Genomic DNA, 15143 nt, shown 5'->3' on the forward strand with positions numbered 1-15143 from the left:
TTCCTACAATTATAATTGGATGTATGCACCATGTAGCAGTATGTTCGGAGCATAGAATTTTACTCCATTGAGAATTTGAGATGATATTAAAAAATTGGGTTTAAAAGTGAAAATGAGCATTGTAGACGCAAGCCTTCGAACTGTAGACATGGGCCGAGAATTGCAAACGCAGGCCAAGATTTTTTTATTGCAACCAAAAATTCATAAAATATTAACAATTAAAAAGAGAATTTTGAACCAAAATGTACAGCACAAATGCACAATTAAGAAAGACTCAATTTTAATTTTATTGAGACATATCATATGTACTAGGAATCTAGGATCAACTTTACGAGACCTACAAGTTAGGTTGCCATGGCATGTGTAATGTTTGTGAATTTTGATGATCTAATAATGTACAATTTTTATAGTAATAATTCAAGATTGCTAAATAGTACTCTCTCCCATGCCTTAAGAAAATAGCCCCACCTCCCTCAAAATAATCAAGTGATTTTATTTGGTGAAGTGAGTTTGTAATCAAAATATTTGGTAATTTATCACATTCACCAACTTCTCAACAAAATTGGCAAGAAATCAGGTTTGCTATATACTCCTAATAAATATACATAACTTCTTGATTTTTTACTTTGCCCATCAAAGATATGTGCATGTTTGCCCTATAATCAATAACCAATTTGTCATATTTTTTTCCTCTTTTGAGACGATTTTGTCATCATTCACTATTTATTTTATAAACGTTTTTAATATAATCGTACCAAAATAAGTATTTTCTTACATCTACTGACATTTCCCATAAAAGAAAAAGGTGAAAAGAGAAATTATGTGAAAATCAATAGCACTGGATTTTGTTTTAAAAAAAAAGAATTAGTGTTAGAAAAATAAAAAAGCAAACAACTAGCAAGAGTCACGCACAGACAGCGATCTTAGGCCGAAATTTCATGCAAAAGCTTTAGATCTCATCTTGCCACTCCTCCCTATTCACTTTGAGTTTTTCACACACAACACACACTCCCATGCAAACAATCTCACGCAAAAAACCAAACCAAAACAATGTATCTATACCATTTCATGCAAACGCATTAATTCATCGCTACTATCTGATTTTCTCCACCTGAATTTCTCTTTGTTTCTCAATTCACCAAGATCTTCATTTATTTCGCAATCCGAAATCTGTGTATTCCTCCTTTGCCCCTTTTATTACAGCCATCGTTTTCAGACATAAGCAAGAGAGGAAGAGAAAAGGGACAGGAGAACAAAGGTAAAAGAAAAGAAAAATGGGAAGTGATGAGCAGTTGCTGAGAAGGAGCAACACCAAACATCAGAGAGAAATTTCTGTATCTTCCCCTTTTCGATATATTCTTCAAGAGCAAAGATTTGTTTGTTTGTTGATAGGAATCGCGATCCCGTGTCTGGTTTTTGGCGTTATGCCTTCATCTTCCCAGCTGAAGAAGGGGCCGGTCCCTCTCTCCGATCAATCTACCGGGATTCAGACCCAATTTTTGTATTTACACGACGATCAAATTAGTCATTTTCGAGCAGGTAATTTTCTTTGTAATTTTCCCCTGTTTCTTGTTCTGTTTTAGGGCTTACTAAGTCAAGATCCATTTATTCATTTTTTACTTTCTCATAAACTATTTAAGAAATTCTCACATTTTAAGAGGGATGGTTTAAGGTTCCTTGATTTCTTGGCGTTCTGTTTTGTAAAAGGACAAGTGCATAAATGCAGGTGGAAGAGTTCCTTTGGGATTGAAAAGCAAACGTTTGAGGGTATTGGTGACCGGTGGAGCTGGCTTCGTTGGGAGCCATTTGGTGGACCGTTTGATTTCCCGTGGTGATAGTGTGATCGTCGTTGATAACTTCTTCACGGGGCGGAAGGAGAACCTTGTGCAGCATTTCTCAGGTCATAGGATGGAGCTCATCCGACATGATGTAGTCGAGCCTATCTTGCTCGAGGTGGATCAGATATACCACTTGGCCTGCCCTGCATCTCCTGTACATTACAAGTACAACCCTGTCAAGACAATCATATCCTTGCAATCTTTGGTTTTTGTTGCATTTTTGTTGTAATATCTTGATATCTTGCATGCCTTTGTGATTTTACATCCTCTGTTTTTCTTGTTTGGCTTACACTTTTTTTATTTTGAGGGGATTCTACATCCACTTTTGATTTTGCAAGAATATTTTTGGGAATAAGTTTATATGATAGTACAAAGTAAAACTGTCTCACTTGTCTTTTGCTTATGCAAAAATGGAGATGATGGTATTTTTGCAAGTTACATTGGCCTAATTGGGTTGTCTAAGAAAAGCAAATTTGTTCCACTGGTTTCTTTTGCTCACATTTCTTGATTTTTTAGGAGAATCTAAAATGCACTTTGGATTGTTCAAGAAAATTGAAATAGGTTGTCTGAACAAAAGGAAGATTTTCCCATTCTGTTTCTTGCTTATGAGAAAAAGGAGATGATGGAACTCCATGAGCACTACAAAGTTTGTTCTAGAATTGAAGAATCCTTAACTTTACTTTCTTTACAAGACGAATGTGATGGGAACGCTAAACATGCTCGGACTAGCTAAGAGAGTTGGAGCACGTTTTCTGCTGACGAGCACAAGTGAAGTCTATGGTGATCCGTTGGAGCATCCACAGACCGAGAGCTATTGGGGCAATGTCAATCCCATTGGTAAGTTTGTTTCAACATCTGAATATTACAGCCACAAAGAAAATCTCATCCTCTATCTTAGAAACTTAGGATCAAAAAATCTTGTCTGAATAAGTTTGGATTTTTTATAATTAGGTGTTAGGAGTTGTTATGATGAGGGAAAGCGAACAGCTGAGACCTTGACCATGGATTATCACAGGGGACTTAATCTTGAGGTTATATGATTTCATCAAAATATTATTCTTCACTATTAGCAGTTTATGAAACAAGTCACACATAGTATATATGTCATTGTTTTTCAGGTTAGAATTGCACGAATTTTCAACACTTATGGACCGCGTATGTGCACTGATGATGGTCGTGTCGTTAGCAACTTTGTAGCTCAGGTAAGTCCAAACACTATTTTCCACATTTTTTCAAGCTCGTTACTGCTGTTGTCTACCTGCAAAGGCATAAAAAGATCGATCACACGGATGCTTGTTTTCTAGCATCAGAGAGAGTAACACAGTTTGTTACATTCTGATGAATTTTCTTGTTGCAGGCTTTGAGAAAGGAGCCTTTGACTGTTTATGGAGATGGAAAGCAAACTAGGAGCTTCCAATATGTTTCTGATTTGGTAAAAACAAAAACAATCCTTTGATTCTGTCATATGTTTTGAACAAGTTATGGTAAGAACATGAGCTCTTGTTGCAACCTGCACATGATATGGACAGGTGGAGGGCTTGATGAGGCTAATGGAAGGCGAGCACGTCGGCCCCTTCAATCTCGGGAATCCCGGTGAATTCACCATGCTTGAACTAGCTAAGGTAGAACAATCAACCTACTAATACAAGACAGATTGATCAAAGACATGTTCTAATTTGGAAGGATTCTGATTAAGGCAGTTGGAATATATACATATGTTCATTTATGCACATATATAGGTAGTGCAAGACACAATAGATCCAAATGCAAAGATTGAGTTCAGACCAAACACAGAGGATGATCCACACAAGAGGAAACCAGACATCTCAAGGGCAAAGGAGCTTCTCGGGTGGGAGCCGACCGTCTCACTGAGAGAGGGCCTTCCTCGTATGGTCAATGACTTCAGACAACGCATCTTTGGCGATGAGAAGGAGACCGTAGACGCCTCTAGTGCTTAAAAATTGTATGCATCTCTAATGCATGCATCTATGTAAGCCAAATTAAACTCATGTTATCTATTAGCTTGCTTGCTCAAGAATAATACAAATGTGTGTGTGTGTGTTTTAGGAAGACATGGAAAAAAATCTAATATATGCCAATCATATTTTGTTAATCATGCAATTATTTTAAATTTCCAATTACTAACTAAACCAGTATACATGCTTCAAAGAAAAAACTTCCACACATCATAAAATTAGCATCAAATTAAAGTATGTTGATGGTCTCTGGTATTTCCACCGGATACGAATGAATCCCATCACTCCACACATTCGTCTCGTCACTGCCTTCAACGTTGCACAGACACTTCCACACCGCACTGTTGCACTTAAATCCACTCCCAACTGCAAGCTGCCACACTTTATCACCTTTCCTCATCCTCCCCTTCGCCTCAATGTAGCTCAGCTCATACCATATCGACGAAGAGGAAGTGTTCCCGAATCTATGCAGCGTCATTCTAGAAGCTTCCACGTCTCCTTCCTCCATGCTCAGGCTCTTCTTGATAGCAGAGATCACAGCCCTGCCGCCAGGGTGAATGCAGAAATGCTCAAAAGCATTTCTGAATTTAGGTATGTATGTTTTTCGAATGATGAGGGAAATAGCATAGGTTATTTGCTCCTTTAAAGGCAAAACACTAGGCCCCAACACGGCCATGTTCGCCTTCAGGGCTTCTCCGGCTACAGCCACGGTGTTCTTTGTGATGGAGACGCCGAGTTTGTTGTCTTGGTCGAGTTCTTGAATGATGCAAGAGTATGATCTGTTGTCTTGGCCTTTGTGAGTTCTTTCCAGATGTTGCAATGAGTATTTGGCCTTTTCTTTGTCTTGGTCTCTGCTAGACATGAGTATTGCGGCGCCGCCTAGGCGGAAGAGGCAGTTGGTGAGCAGCATTGACCGGTTCTTGCCGGTGTACCAGTTTAGGTTCATGGCCTCACTGCTTACAATGAGGGCTAGTGAGTTTTTGTGGACTTTGAGTAGGTCTTTGGCTAGGCCTATGGATATAATCCCTGCACTGCATCCCATTCCTGAGAGGTTGAAGCTCATGATGTTGCTCCTCATCTTGAATTTGTTCACAATTAGGGCACTCAGTGAGGGTGTGGGGCAGAACATGCTCGAATTCGTGATGAGGATGTCGATGTTCCTAGGGTTTGTGTTCGACTTGTGGAGGAGGGTTTCGACCACGTTGAAGACCACCGTCTTTGTCTCGTCGATGGAGAAGGAGATGGACTTGTCGCTGGGGTGGCGGGCTAGGGCCGGGGGGATGCTGGTCTCCTCCCCGAACCCGGACTTCTCGATGATCTTGACCTGGAAGTCAACGCTTTCTTGGTCGAGTTCGTGCTCGTGTTCGAGGTGCTCCACGAACATGGATGTGGGGGCGCGGTAGGAGGGCGGGGGCTTGTAGCACGCGTAGTCGAGGAGGCGGACCGTGGTCTGCTTCTTGTGAATGAGGTAGAAGATGGATGCTATTAGGATTGGGGCCAAGCCTAGCAAGTTGTTGGTGAAGGTGGTGAGATCAAATAGGCTACGTAGTAGAGATGCGGCCATTTTAAAAAAAAAATTAAGTTGTTAAATGTTTGTTTTCTTGAATGTGTGATTTTTGAGGTTATATTGATATGGGGTGGTGTGGTGGTATGGGGGATTACAAGTCATGGAAATTGTGGGAGTAGACACTCATTTTGTGCTTGTTTTTAGGAGGTTTTGTGCAAGAAAGGTGCATTGGTTTATTGTTTTATGCCTTGCACTCATCTACTCCTATTATCTAAACATTTTATAGTTATTGATGTCTACTATTAATAGTTTTAACATTAATAAATTGGCATTATAAGAGCGTCAAAGTCCCAACCAAATAATTTAAGGAGTCACTAACTTAAATGAATTGGGCCACCGGGCAATGCTAGGGGTTGCGGTCTTTAAATGAGTTGGGCCTCCAACTCAAATAAATTGGGCCAGGACGATTGGGCCACAATAATATTACGTAAAACAGTCAAAGGAGGTCTCCTCGTGTCTTGTTTTCCCACATTTGACATATCTGCCTAATTTCTTCTCTCTCGTTAGATATGAAGATGATTCGAGAAAATGTATGTCAGAATTCAACTATGGTGACTGATAAAATATAGTTAAATAAATTTTGACCGTATTCTAATTGTAGAAATTCAACTCTGCAGAGTAATAGAAAATGGAAAAAAAAGTGGTAACCATTTGTTTCCTATCCCAGTTTGCATGGCTAGCATTTCCACAAATACAAGAAGTAGGTCTCAAATGTGGCAAAAATTTCAAAGAAGGGTGTCCCCACTTAGGACGTAGGTGAAGCCCACAAAAGTGCATGAGCATCAACCAATATCCCAACTTGATACGTAACCATACAACTTGTAAATGCATACATGCACGCTTGTGATCAACATGAATAGACCCCTTGTTGTGTTTTCATCTATAAATAGGGCTCCATTTCTAATTGAGTTTCACCAACTCGAAAATGGCACTAAAATCTCTCCGGCCTCTTCATCGGGTGCTTCGCATTGCCACTCGCTCAAGCTCAGCTTGGTGGGCTTGGAGGCCCTATTTTAGGCCTGCTCCGAATCCAAGGCACTCTCTTCTGCACTCCCAACGGAAACGTCGGTGTCAATGCCACCACCACCCCCGTTTTCCCTAGTACGTTCGCATCTAAACTCGTATCAATTCTCGATTCCGATACGAATCTTCCACAAAAATGTTACTTTGGAGTGACAAAATTAATTTTTTAGTAATGATATGCAACTTATTGAACTTTGACCACATTAACAAGTTTCTTATTGAACTCTGGCCACATTAACAACTTCATTATTCAATTCACATTCAACTTAAATGTAAGTTATTGAACTTTGACCAAATTATAATTATGCACCAACCAAATTATGACTTTCTTCGAATGAAAGTACTAGTAGTATTTGGTTTGTTGTGTAGATGCTTTGGTGCAGCTGATGTCATCGAACCTGCAGTTGATGTCATCGATTTTCAATCCATCCCCAGCGCTTATAATCGTGTTGTTCACTTATTGTATAGAAGTTCAAACTTTGTAGAAGTAAATTTTATTCAAAAAAATATTCTATCTATTGTATCCGAAGAAGCATCCTAGTCATTTCGCCGCCCTCCGCCTGAATGTTTATAGATTCCATAGTAGAAGAAAATTTTGTCACACTTGAAATATAAAATGAATGTCAAATAAATTGAACCCCTTTACTACATTTCACCAACAAGGTAAATATCCCTAAATTAGTGAATTGAGGGGCTGGCAAGTGGCAATGGCAGGACATCTATTATGAAATGGGCACTTACTTAGTAGTATCTCTGTTTTGTGGGTTTCAAATAGTGTCCTTACCCTATTTCGATCCGTTATGTAATAATTCTCTACATGGATTTTTGCACATAACGGTCATTTTGCATATATTATCATACCTCATAAGTCTACATCTCCATTTTCTCTCACACGCATTATCAAAAGATGTATTGGTGTATAAATATAAATATGGATTTGGATGATCATTTTACAATGAATGGCCTCAAGCAAGATTCTACAACCTTTTATTTTCATTGTTGGATATATAGAGCTACTTCCTATGCAATGAAAATGTTAAGGGCTCAACTTTTACAAATAAAAATAAGATTGTGGTCTGGCTGTATGAACATTGACAAATTATAAGAATTGAAGGCAACTGACAAAGGAGGTCCTACCCATGTCATGAGTCTTGTAAAATCATAGAGATTTATGAATCTGTTTCTTTCACAAGTGCATAGTAACTCCTTTTCAAGGCTCATCATTATTACTCGATACATAGTATTTCCTTGGCAAGGTAAATTCATAGTTGGATCGTTTAACCTTATGCCTAATTGTATCAAGTCTTCTAATTCAAATCCATAAAATACATTGATCTCAAGGGTCAAAAGAGTCTTTTTGTCTCTCTCTCTCTTGTGTGTGTGTGTGTGTATGAACATTATTGAAAGGAATACCAAACTTTTGCGGCCTTGAATAGCTGCTTTCCATTATATACTATAACACCAGCTGCTTTGTGTGTAGATTAGATGGACATAAATGCAGATAGATTAAGACCTTTCAAATGTGTCTTTATCTTCACTAAAACATGTGCAACACTTCTTTTGTTTTTGATGATTAGACCAAGAAGATGGGGCCTTGCACATGCTCAGCTTGAGACATGTGATCCAACCCTTTTTCCGTTTTTAATTTTTGTGACATCTTAAGTGGCAACACATTAACTAGAAAGCCTCCTTGATGGAGACAAGCACAAACACAACTACATCTAAATCCCAAATCCATTCTTTTTGCATGTAAAGTTGATTAGCATCCCATCCCATGCATAAACTAAAAGTCACCAATCATGTCAAACAATCTTCTTCTACTCTATCAAATGCCTTTTTATCATCATCATCATCATCATCATCATCATCATCATATAAAAACCAACTCTTGCTTTCCTAACAAAGTGGTAGTAGAATTTAAATTTTATCCCAAATTTAGACTCAGAAAACAAAGGGGAGAAACAAGGAAGTTATTGAAAAACAAGTCTAAGAAAGATCAAGAAAATTCTCCACCTTTTATTTATTTCTCAACCTTACATCAAATCTCATCATACCAATATCTTATTAGATATACAAAGAAGAACCAATACTCCCACGACTGAAAACTACAACAAAAAATAAACTAAGATTAACATATCACAACTGGCAAAAACAAACTACAGCAACATGATTAACAGAGTAGCGGCAACCACATGAAACACCAATCTTGAAATCTAAAAATGTATAGTAGTAACATACTATCAGACAATTAACTCAGTAAATTCAACTCTTTTCCCCTGTCTCTCTCTTCATCTCCCTATCTCTTTCCCTGCTCAGCCACTCACAGCCAGTAAAGAAGGAATGGCAGCCAAATTAGGAGTCACATTCTTATTACCATTATCCCTCTTGACAGAAGAAGGCTTACTAAAAGCCCTCATTGGACTTGCAAGAGCCCAGCCCCAGCTCTTGCTCCTCCCATGGGAGACCTGCCTCCCCTTCGAATTCCCACCGTTATCCTCTGCAGACGATGAAATCCAATAAGAGGAAGACGAAGACGATGAGGAGGATGAGGTGATCATGAATCCACCAAAGATCCCTCCACACCTAACCCTCTCCTTGATGCAATCTTGGCCATTGATCCCACTGTTCCTTTGTGCAACTTGAACCTTGGGCTTCCCTTCCCTCTGCGACTCAACACGGCGGAGGGTACAATCGCCAAAGCCGGTCGAAATCCTCTCGAAGAAATCACCAGAAAAACTCCTGTTTCCACAGCCAACAGATCTGGATCTTGACACTTTCCTATCAAATGCAGCTTGATCAGGGCTCCCATTCTCATCCACCACCACAAACTCCTCCCTTTTCTTATCTCTTGGCCTAATCCCATTACTACCACCACCGCCGCCATTGACAGAAGATGATCCAACAGTGCTACTAGCTGTGGCTGGTGTAAAGTTGGAATCTTTCAAGCTTTTCTCACTCTTTTTACCACTAGAATGCTTTGACATGTAAAGAAATGACCAAAAACCCCTTCTGTGAGGGCTATAATCGTCAGAGAAACCTCCATCCGAGAAATGCATACCTCTTCTCGGAGTTGCGGTGGATTTGCTTCTCTTGTAAACAATGCTGCCGGAATCCGAGCTCCCCGCTGCCACTCCATCTTTCATCTTCTTACTCTTCTTCTTCTTCTGCGTCAAAACAAAGGGCATTCGCGACCTCCTCGAGTAATAATTGCATTCGCTGCTCGCATTCTCGGAAGCGTTGGAGGAGGAGGGGGCGAGGTGGCGAGGCTGGAGGGCGGCGGCGTTTCCACCGCCGAAATCAGATCTAGAGGAGGATGAGGACGATGAGGAAGGCAAAATGGCGACAGGTAATGAAGAAGAGACGAGTTTCCCGAGCTTTTCTTGAAGGCAGAAGGCGCAGATCCCGCCCGGGGTGCTGTTTTCGTAAGGGTGGTTGGTGCATTGCATGCTGCCTTCGCCCATATCTTCATGCACCACCTCCATCACCATTGTTGGAGCTCGAGATAAATCAGGGGTTTACTTTTTGTGGCTCGGATGGGAAAAAAATTGAATCTTGATTTGATTTTTGCATCGGATATAGCATAGGATTCTTGAAAGTTTGGTGGCAAGAGAAGAAAGATTAAATGTTGCTATCTGGGATGATGGTATGTGAGTTTGGACATTACAGAGAGGTGTTGGAAATTACAGAAATGGATGGAGAGATAGGGACTAGAGAGAGGGGTCAAAGGAGGTGAGGTGAGGTGTATAGAGAGGTGTTAGGGGAATGGCATTGAGTGAGTGGGGAAGGATAGTGAAGGGGAGAGACTCCACAAAGCACGTGGAAAGCAGACTCTTAATTCTGACAACCGAACAAGACAACAAAAACCCTAATTATTCTGTGCGCCACTCTCTTGGGCCTTGTTTGGGCTATAAAATTTATAATTTTATAAATCAGTTAAAAAAGTAGTTACTTGGTCCCATAAAAATATGACAGTATATACTTTTTATTTTCATCCACCCCTAAAAATATGAACATTTTTATTTATGGAAAGTTACCTCAGTTTATTATCTTTATACATCAAGTTATTTATAACTTATACTACCAAATCATAACGTGAGTGATGTGAATCTGGGTAGCGCCAAACAAAGGGAAGGAGAAGTATAGTCATACGATGAGCCAAATAGGAGCTGGGGTCTGTTTCAAACATTAATATACCTATCAAGATGGTGTCCAAATGCTCTTCTAAGACCACCACTATCTTCATTGTTGAAAGAGCTTTGCGTGAGTACCTTACATGCCTCAATGAGCCCAGATAGGGAAGTTATGGTCGTTTTACGAAAGTCGCGCAGTCCAACTCCAGAGAGTTTGCCCGACTTGTGCGAGGAAAACGCCCGACCCGGGCGTTTTGTGCGACTTGCGATTTTGAGCTCTTTTGCCTCTTTTATTTAGCACTTTTAACCTCTTGTATAAATACCAATGTATAGGGTTTTTGTCATTAGACTTTGAACATTATTGAAGAACAAATACTCTAATTTGAGCACCCATATTCATCATTGAATATTTATCTAAAATCCCTTGTGGTTGCATTTAATCTATTGTCGGGCTTAGATTATTTGTTAAGGTATGCTTGCTAGTTCTTGTGTTGCTAGTTGCTGGAGCCATTAGGTTGTTATTTGTGAAAGTAGTAGCCATTGAGTTTTCTTTCTTGAGTTTTAATCTAAATCATAACACATATCATCTTCCTCTTCTTTTCCATCGTTTTATTGTCATATTTCTTGTTTGGGTTATTGGGTAGTTTTGCAAGAACAAATCCGGGCACATATGTTTCTTGAATCAACAAGATTCACATTAGTGAGTCTCACTATTCAGTAACATTACTTAAACTACTTTTCTCTTGATTCTCTTACTTTACTAATTTTGTTTTAATTTCTGTGCTATATAATATTTTCTTATTTTTGTGGGAAGGGAGTATATTGTTTGAGCCTAAGCTAATTATTTTATCCAAAGAATTGTCCTACATTTATTAATGTGAGGCATCTTACAATTCATAGTACTAATAATTAACCGGGACTCCTATTCGCAAATGAAATGACAAAACAAAACTTCTATTCATGGTCGGAATGACAAAACGAGATTCTTATTCATGGATAGGGAGAGTTCTACTACTATAATACTACTCCTAAGTCCTAATACGTTGCTCACTGGTTCTGACCATCAAACAGGAGAAGGTAAGTGTCAATAGAAGCCTCATGTGACGATCAAGGTGCCTAGATTTTTTGGAAGAAGGGAATTAGAGGGTAAAAATTGCAGGCAGACTAAGGCCATCCGAAACGCTGTCTCTTATTCGTCTCTTAACCGTCTCATCTCTTCAATATTCATGGGTCCCACTGTACTTTTCATCTCATCTCTTAACTAAGAGACAACACCTGCAACCCTCCATCTCTTAACTGTCTCTTAACCATCTCATCCCTTAACTATTCATTCAATTTCATTTTTTATTTTTTTCCCAACAAATTCAATTAATAAAAAACACACTTCATTAAATAAAATAAAAATACAACTTAAAATTCAAAAAAAAACAAAAAAAATACATAATTAAAATCCTAAAAAAAAATAAAAATTGCATAATTTAAAATATAATTTTATAGAAATTAAAAAAACTACTCCGCCGGCGAATCATCCTCCGAAGGCCGTGGCGGTGCAATCAAGCTACCTGGAGGCGGAATACCAATTTGTCTTGCCATATACTCAATTCCGGCAAGATGGGCTTGATATTGTGGAGGCGTCATGCGGGAAGTGTCCGTCATTGTGGCGGTCAAGTACATGGACAAAAGGGTGTTTGAGTCCGACACCGAGCCCGAGCTCGCCTGGCTTGTTTCGCCTCGGCCCCTCCTCTCTCTAGCCGCCTTCGCCGCCTTGGTCCCTTGCGGCCGACGGCGCCCACGGGAGGAGCCCCCTGCATCGGTGGTCGTGCCCTCAAACTCTTGTGAGGCGCTGCCTGACCCACCATAACTAGACGAGTATTGGCCACCCGCCGTGTACTTCGTGCACTTCGAGCTCGAGCCCTGGCTGGACTAGACACCGCCGGCCCACCTTTCAACGTCTTTGACGGCCTCCCAAACATCGACATGTTTAAATTCTTTGTCGTTGTCGTCAAAGAAGACTCTCAAAGCCGCTCTCATAATGTCGGCTCCACTGGCTCCGCTTTGGTATTGAACAGCTTCATTCTTGTAGATGCCGCAAAAAATTTTGACATCTCTGTCGACGTGGTCAAAATGACTGCGGAGCATCTTCAGGGTGCGGCGGCGGGACCGAGCCGGCTTGTTCTCGTTGTAGGCGGCGATGACCTTTTCCCAAAAATACTTGCGGGTTTGTTGATTCCCGACGATGGGATCGTACGAGACGCTGACCCAAGCGTTGAACAGAGTCATCGTGTCCGCCCAACTGTATGAATGACGACCTATATCCGCCTCCTCCTCTTTCTCCACGTCGTCGAATGCGCGACCCCTAGAGCTTCCACCGCCACATCCTCCTTCCGGATTGGGTTCATCCGGAAAATCCTCTCTAATTTGGGATAATCCATGCGATTGCCCATACCTTGGGGATGAGGGATGAGAGTATGCATCCACATCAAAATAGGGTGGTTGGTACGCCGGCGGCGTTGACGAGCCTTGGGTGCCCGGCGTCGACGAACCGGAACCAGCAGCACCCAAGACATTGTACATACCCCCCAGTCGCCAAACGCGTTCAAGTTATATCCGCCAGAGCCACCCTCGTTTCCGTCGTCGGACATTTTTGAGATGAAAATTGGAGAGGTGAGATGAAAATTGGAGAGGAAAGAGAGATGATTTGAGAAGAATAAATGTGTGTTTGTGTGTATAATGAGGATGAAATATGAGTATTTATAGAGTAAAAAAGAAAAAATAAATAAAAAAGAAAAAATACCGTTGAACAGTAAAAAACGATAACATTACCGTTATATTTTTTTTTAATAAAATCAAATTTTTTTATGGCCACTCGCAATGCGTCACGCAGGTGGCCTGTATTCCGTCACGAAGGAACGAGACGGCGGCGTGACGCGTTGCAGCGCCCCGTCTCGTCCCCAGCCCGTCCCGTGTTCCGTCACGGTGTGACGAATGACGAGATGTCTCTCCCCGGCGCCATGCGTGACGCCCACCCGGCTCGCGAGTGGGCATCGTCACGCTGACGCAATAAAGCATTTTTTTTAAAAAAAATTCGAATTAAAAAGTGGAAAACGGTAATATTACCATTTATAGTCGTTTTCCATTTTTTTACTCTAAAAATACTCCTAATTCATCCTCATTTCACACACAACTACACATTTATTCTTCCCAAATCATCACCACTTCCTCTCCAATTTTCATCTAACATCTCATCACAAAATGTCCGGCGACGGAAACTCCGGCAGTGGCGGTTCCGGTGGGTGGGATCTCAACGCGTTCGGCGACTGGGAGAGGTGTACAACACATTGGGTGGTTCCGGTTCGTCGACGCCGGGCACCCAGGGTTCGTCGATGCCGGGGGGGGGGTACCAACCACCCAGTTTTGACGTGGATGCATACGCCCATCCCTCCACCCCGCGGTATTCGCAGGGATTATCCCAGATTCGGGAGGACTATTCCGTTGAACCCACTCCGGAAGAAGGCCGAGGCGGGGGAGGAGGTCGTGGAGGAGGAGGATCTAGGCCGGCATCCGTATGGCCCCAAAGAAACGCTGGCGGTGTACAACACCTGGATCAGCGTCTCGTACGATCCCAGCGTCGAGAATCAACAACCCCGGAAGTGCGTCTGGGAAAAGGTCACCGAGGCCTACCACTAGATTAAGCCGAAGGGGTCCCGCCGCCGCACATATAAGATGCTTCGCGCTCACTTTTGACCGAGTCGACAGAGAGGTCAAACGATTCTGCGCCATCCACAAGAATGAAGCGGCTCATTACCAAAGCGGAGCCACGGGAGCCGACATTCTGAGGTCGGCTTTGCGGGTTTACTTCGACGACACCGGCAAACAATTCAAATATGTCGATGTTTGGGAGGTCATCAAGGACGAGGAAAGGTGGGCCGGCAGTGTGCGGTCCAGCACGGGCTCAACCTCGAAGCGTACGAAGCACACGACGAGTGGCCAATACTCGTCTGGTTCGGGCGGTTCGGGCAGAGGTTGAGACCCCCTCAAGACGATGCCAGGGGGTCCTCCCGTGGGCGCCGTCGGCTGCAAGGGAGAAATGTGGCGAAGACGGCTAGAGGGAGAAGGGGCAGAGCCGAATCAAACCAAGTGAGCTCGGCTCGAGGGGACCCCCCAACTCCCTTATGTCCATGTACATGACCGCCACAATGGCGGACACTTCCCGCATGACGCTCGCCCAATACCAAGCCTGGCTTAACGGAATTACGTTTCTGGCAGCACAACTTGGCATTCCGCCTCCTCACGGCTTCAGTGCACCTCCACTGCCTTCGGGGGATGATTCGCCGGCTGAGTAGTTTTTTTTATTTTCTATAAAATTATATTTTAAATTATGTCATTTTTATTTTTTTAGGATTTTAATTATGTCTTTTTTATTTTTTTAAATTTTAAGTTGTATTTTTATTTTATGTTGTAATTTTATTTATTTTTAAAGAAGCGTGTTTTTTTAATTGAATTTGGTTGGAAATAAAAATAAAGAATAAAATTGAATGAATAGTAATTTAAGGGACGGTTAAGGGACGGAGGGTTGTAGGTTCCGTCCCTTAGTTAAGGGATGGAGTAA

At 41.5% G+C, this 15143-nt stretch overlaps 3 protein-coding genes across 4 annotated transcripts; 1 reads left to right on the top strand and 2 right to left on the bottom strand.

The window, feature by feature from the left end:
• Positions 1-606: 606 nt before the first annotated feature.
• On the top strand, positions 607-3959 carry LOC121799646 (UDP-glucuronic acid decarboxylase 4-like). Of its 2 annotated transcripts, XM_042199074.1 has the most exons (9): positions 607-1258; positions 1393-1539; positions 1727-2025; positions 2528-2675; positions 2790-2869; positions 2957-3040; positions 3196-3270; positions 3368-3460; positions 3578-3959. In XM_042199074.1, exons 2-9 carry the CDS (start codon positions 1425-1427, stop codon positions 3794-3796), a joined length of 1113 nt encoding a protein of 370 aa, XP_042055008.1. In that variant the 5' UTR covers positions 607-1258; positions 1393-1424; the 3' UTR covers positions 3797-3959. The 2 variants fall into 2 exon arrangements, with proteins under 2 accessions (XP_042055008.1, XP_042055007.1); XM_042199073.1 differs by having other exon boundaries at positions 607-1539.
• A 66-nt stretch (positions 3960-4025) lies between these two features.
• On the bottom strand, positions 4026-5378 carry LOC121801046 (probable 3-ketoacyl-CoA synthase 21). Its single transcript, XM_042200517.1, has one exon. It carries the CDS (start codon positions 5376-5378, stop codon positions 4044-4046), a length of 1335 nt encoding a protein of 444 aa, XP_042056451.1. The 3' UTR covers positions 4026-4043.
• Positions 5379-8398: 3020 nt separating this feature from the next.
• Positions 8399-10225, bottom strand: LOC121799020 (mediator of RNA polymerase II transcription subunit 1-like). The gene has a single exon (XM_042198328.1). It carries the CDS (start codon positions 9890-9892, stop codon positions 8717-8719), a length of 1176 nt encoding a protein of 391 aa, XP_042054262.1. The 5' UTR covers positions 9893-10225; the 3' UTR covers positions 8399-8716.
• Positions 10226-15143: the final 4918 nt, after the last annotated feature.

This window comes from Salvia splendens, chromosome 4 (assembly GCF_004379255.2).
Source record: "Salvia splendens isolate huo1 chromosome 4, SspV2, whole genome shotgun sequence".
NCBI classification, from domain to species: Eukaryota; Viridiplantae; Streptophyta; class Magnoliopsida; order Lamiales; family Lamiaceae; genus Salvia; species Salvia splendens.

Bases quoted from the DNA above. Each gene is read 5' to 3' on its own strand.
- LOC121801046 (XM_042200517.1), bottom strand. From the start codon at position 5,378: ATGGCCGCATCTCTACTACGTAGCCTATTTGATCTCACCACCTTCACC.
- LOC121799020 (XM_042198328.1), bottom strand. From the start codon at position 9,892: ATGGTGATGGAGGTGGTGCATGAAGATATGGGCGAAGGCAGCATGCAA.
- LOC121799646 (XM_042199073.1), top strand. From the start codon at position 1,275: ATGGGAAGTGATGAGCAGTTGCTGAGAAGGAGCAACACCAAACATCAG. The intron at 2,676-2,789 runs GTAAGTTTGTTT...TTTTATAATTAG, and splicing joins GGGCAATGTCAATCCCATTG to GTGTTAGGAGTTGTTATGAT. The intron at 3,271-3,367 runs GTAAAAACAAAA...TGATATGGACAG, and splicing joins TCCAATATGTTTCTGATTTG to GTGGAGGGCTTGATGAGGCT.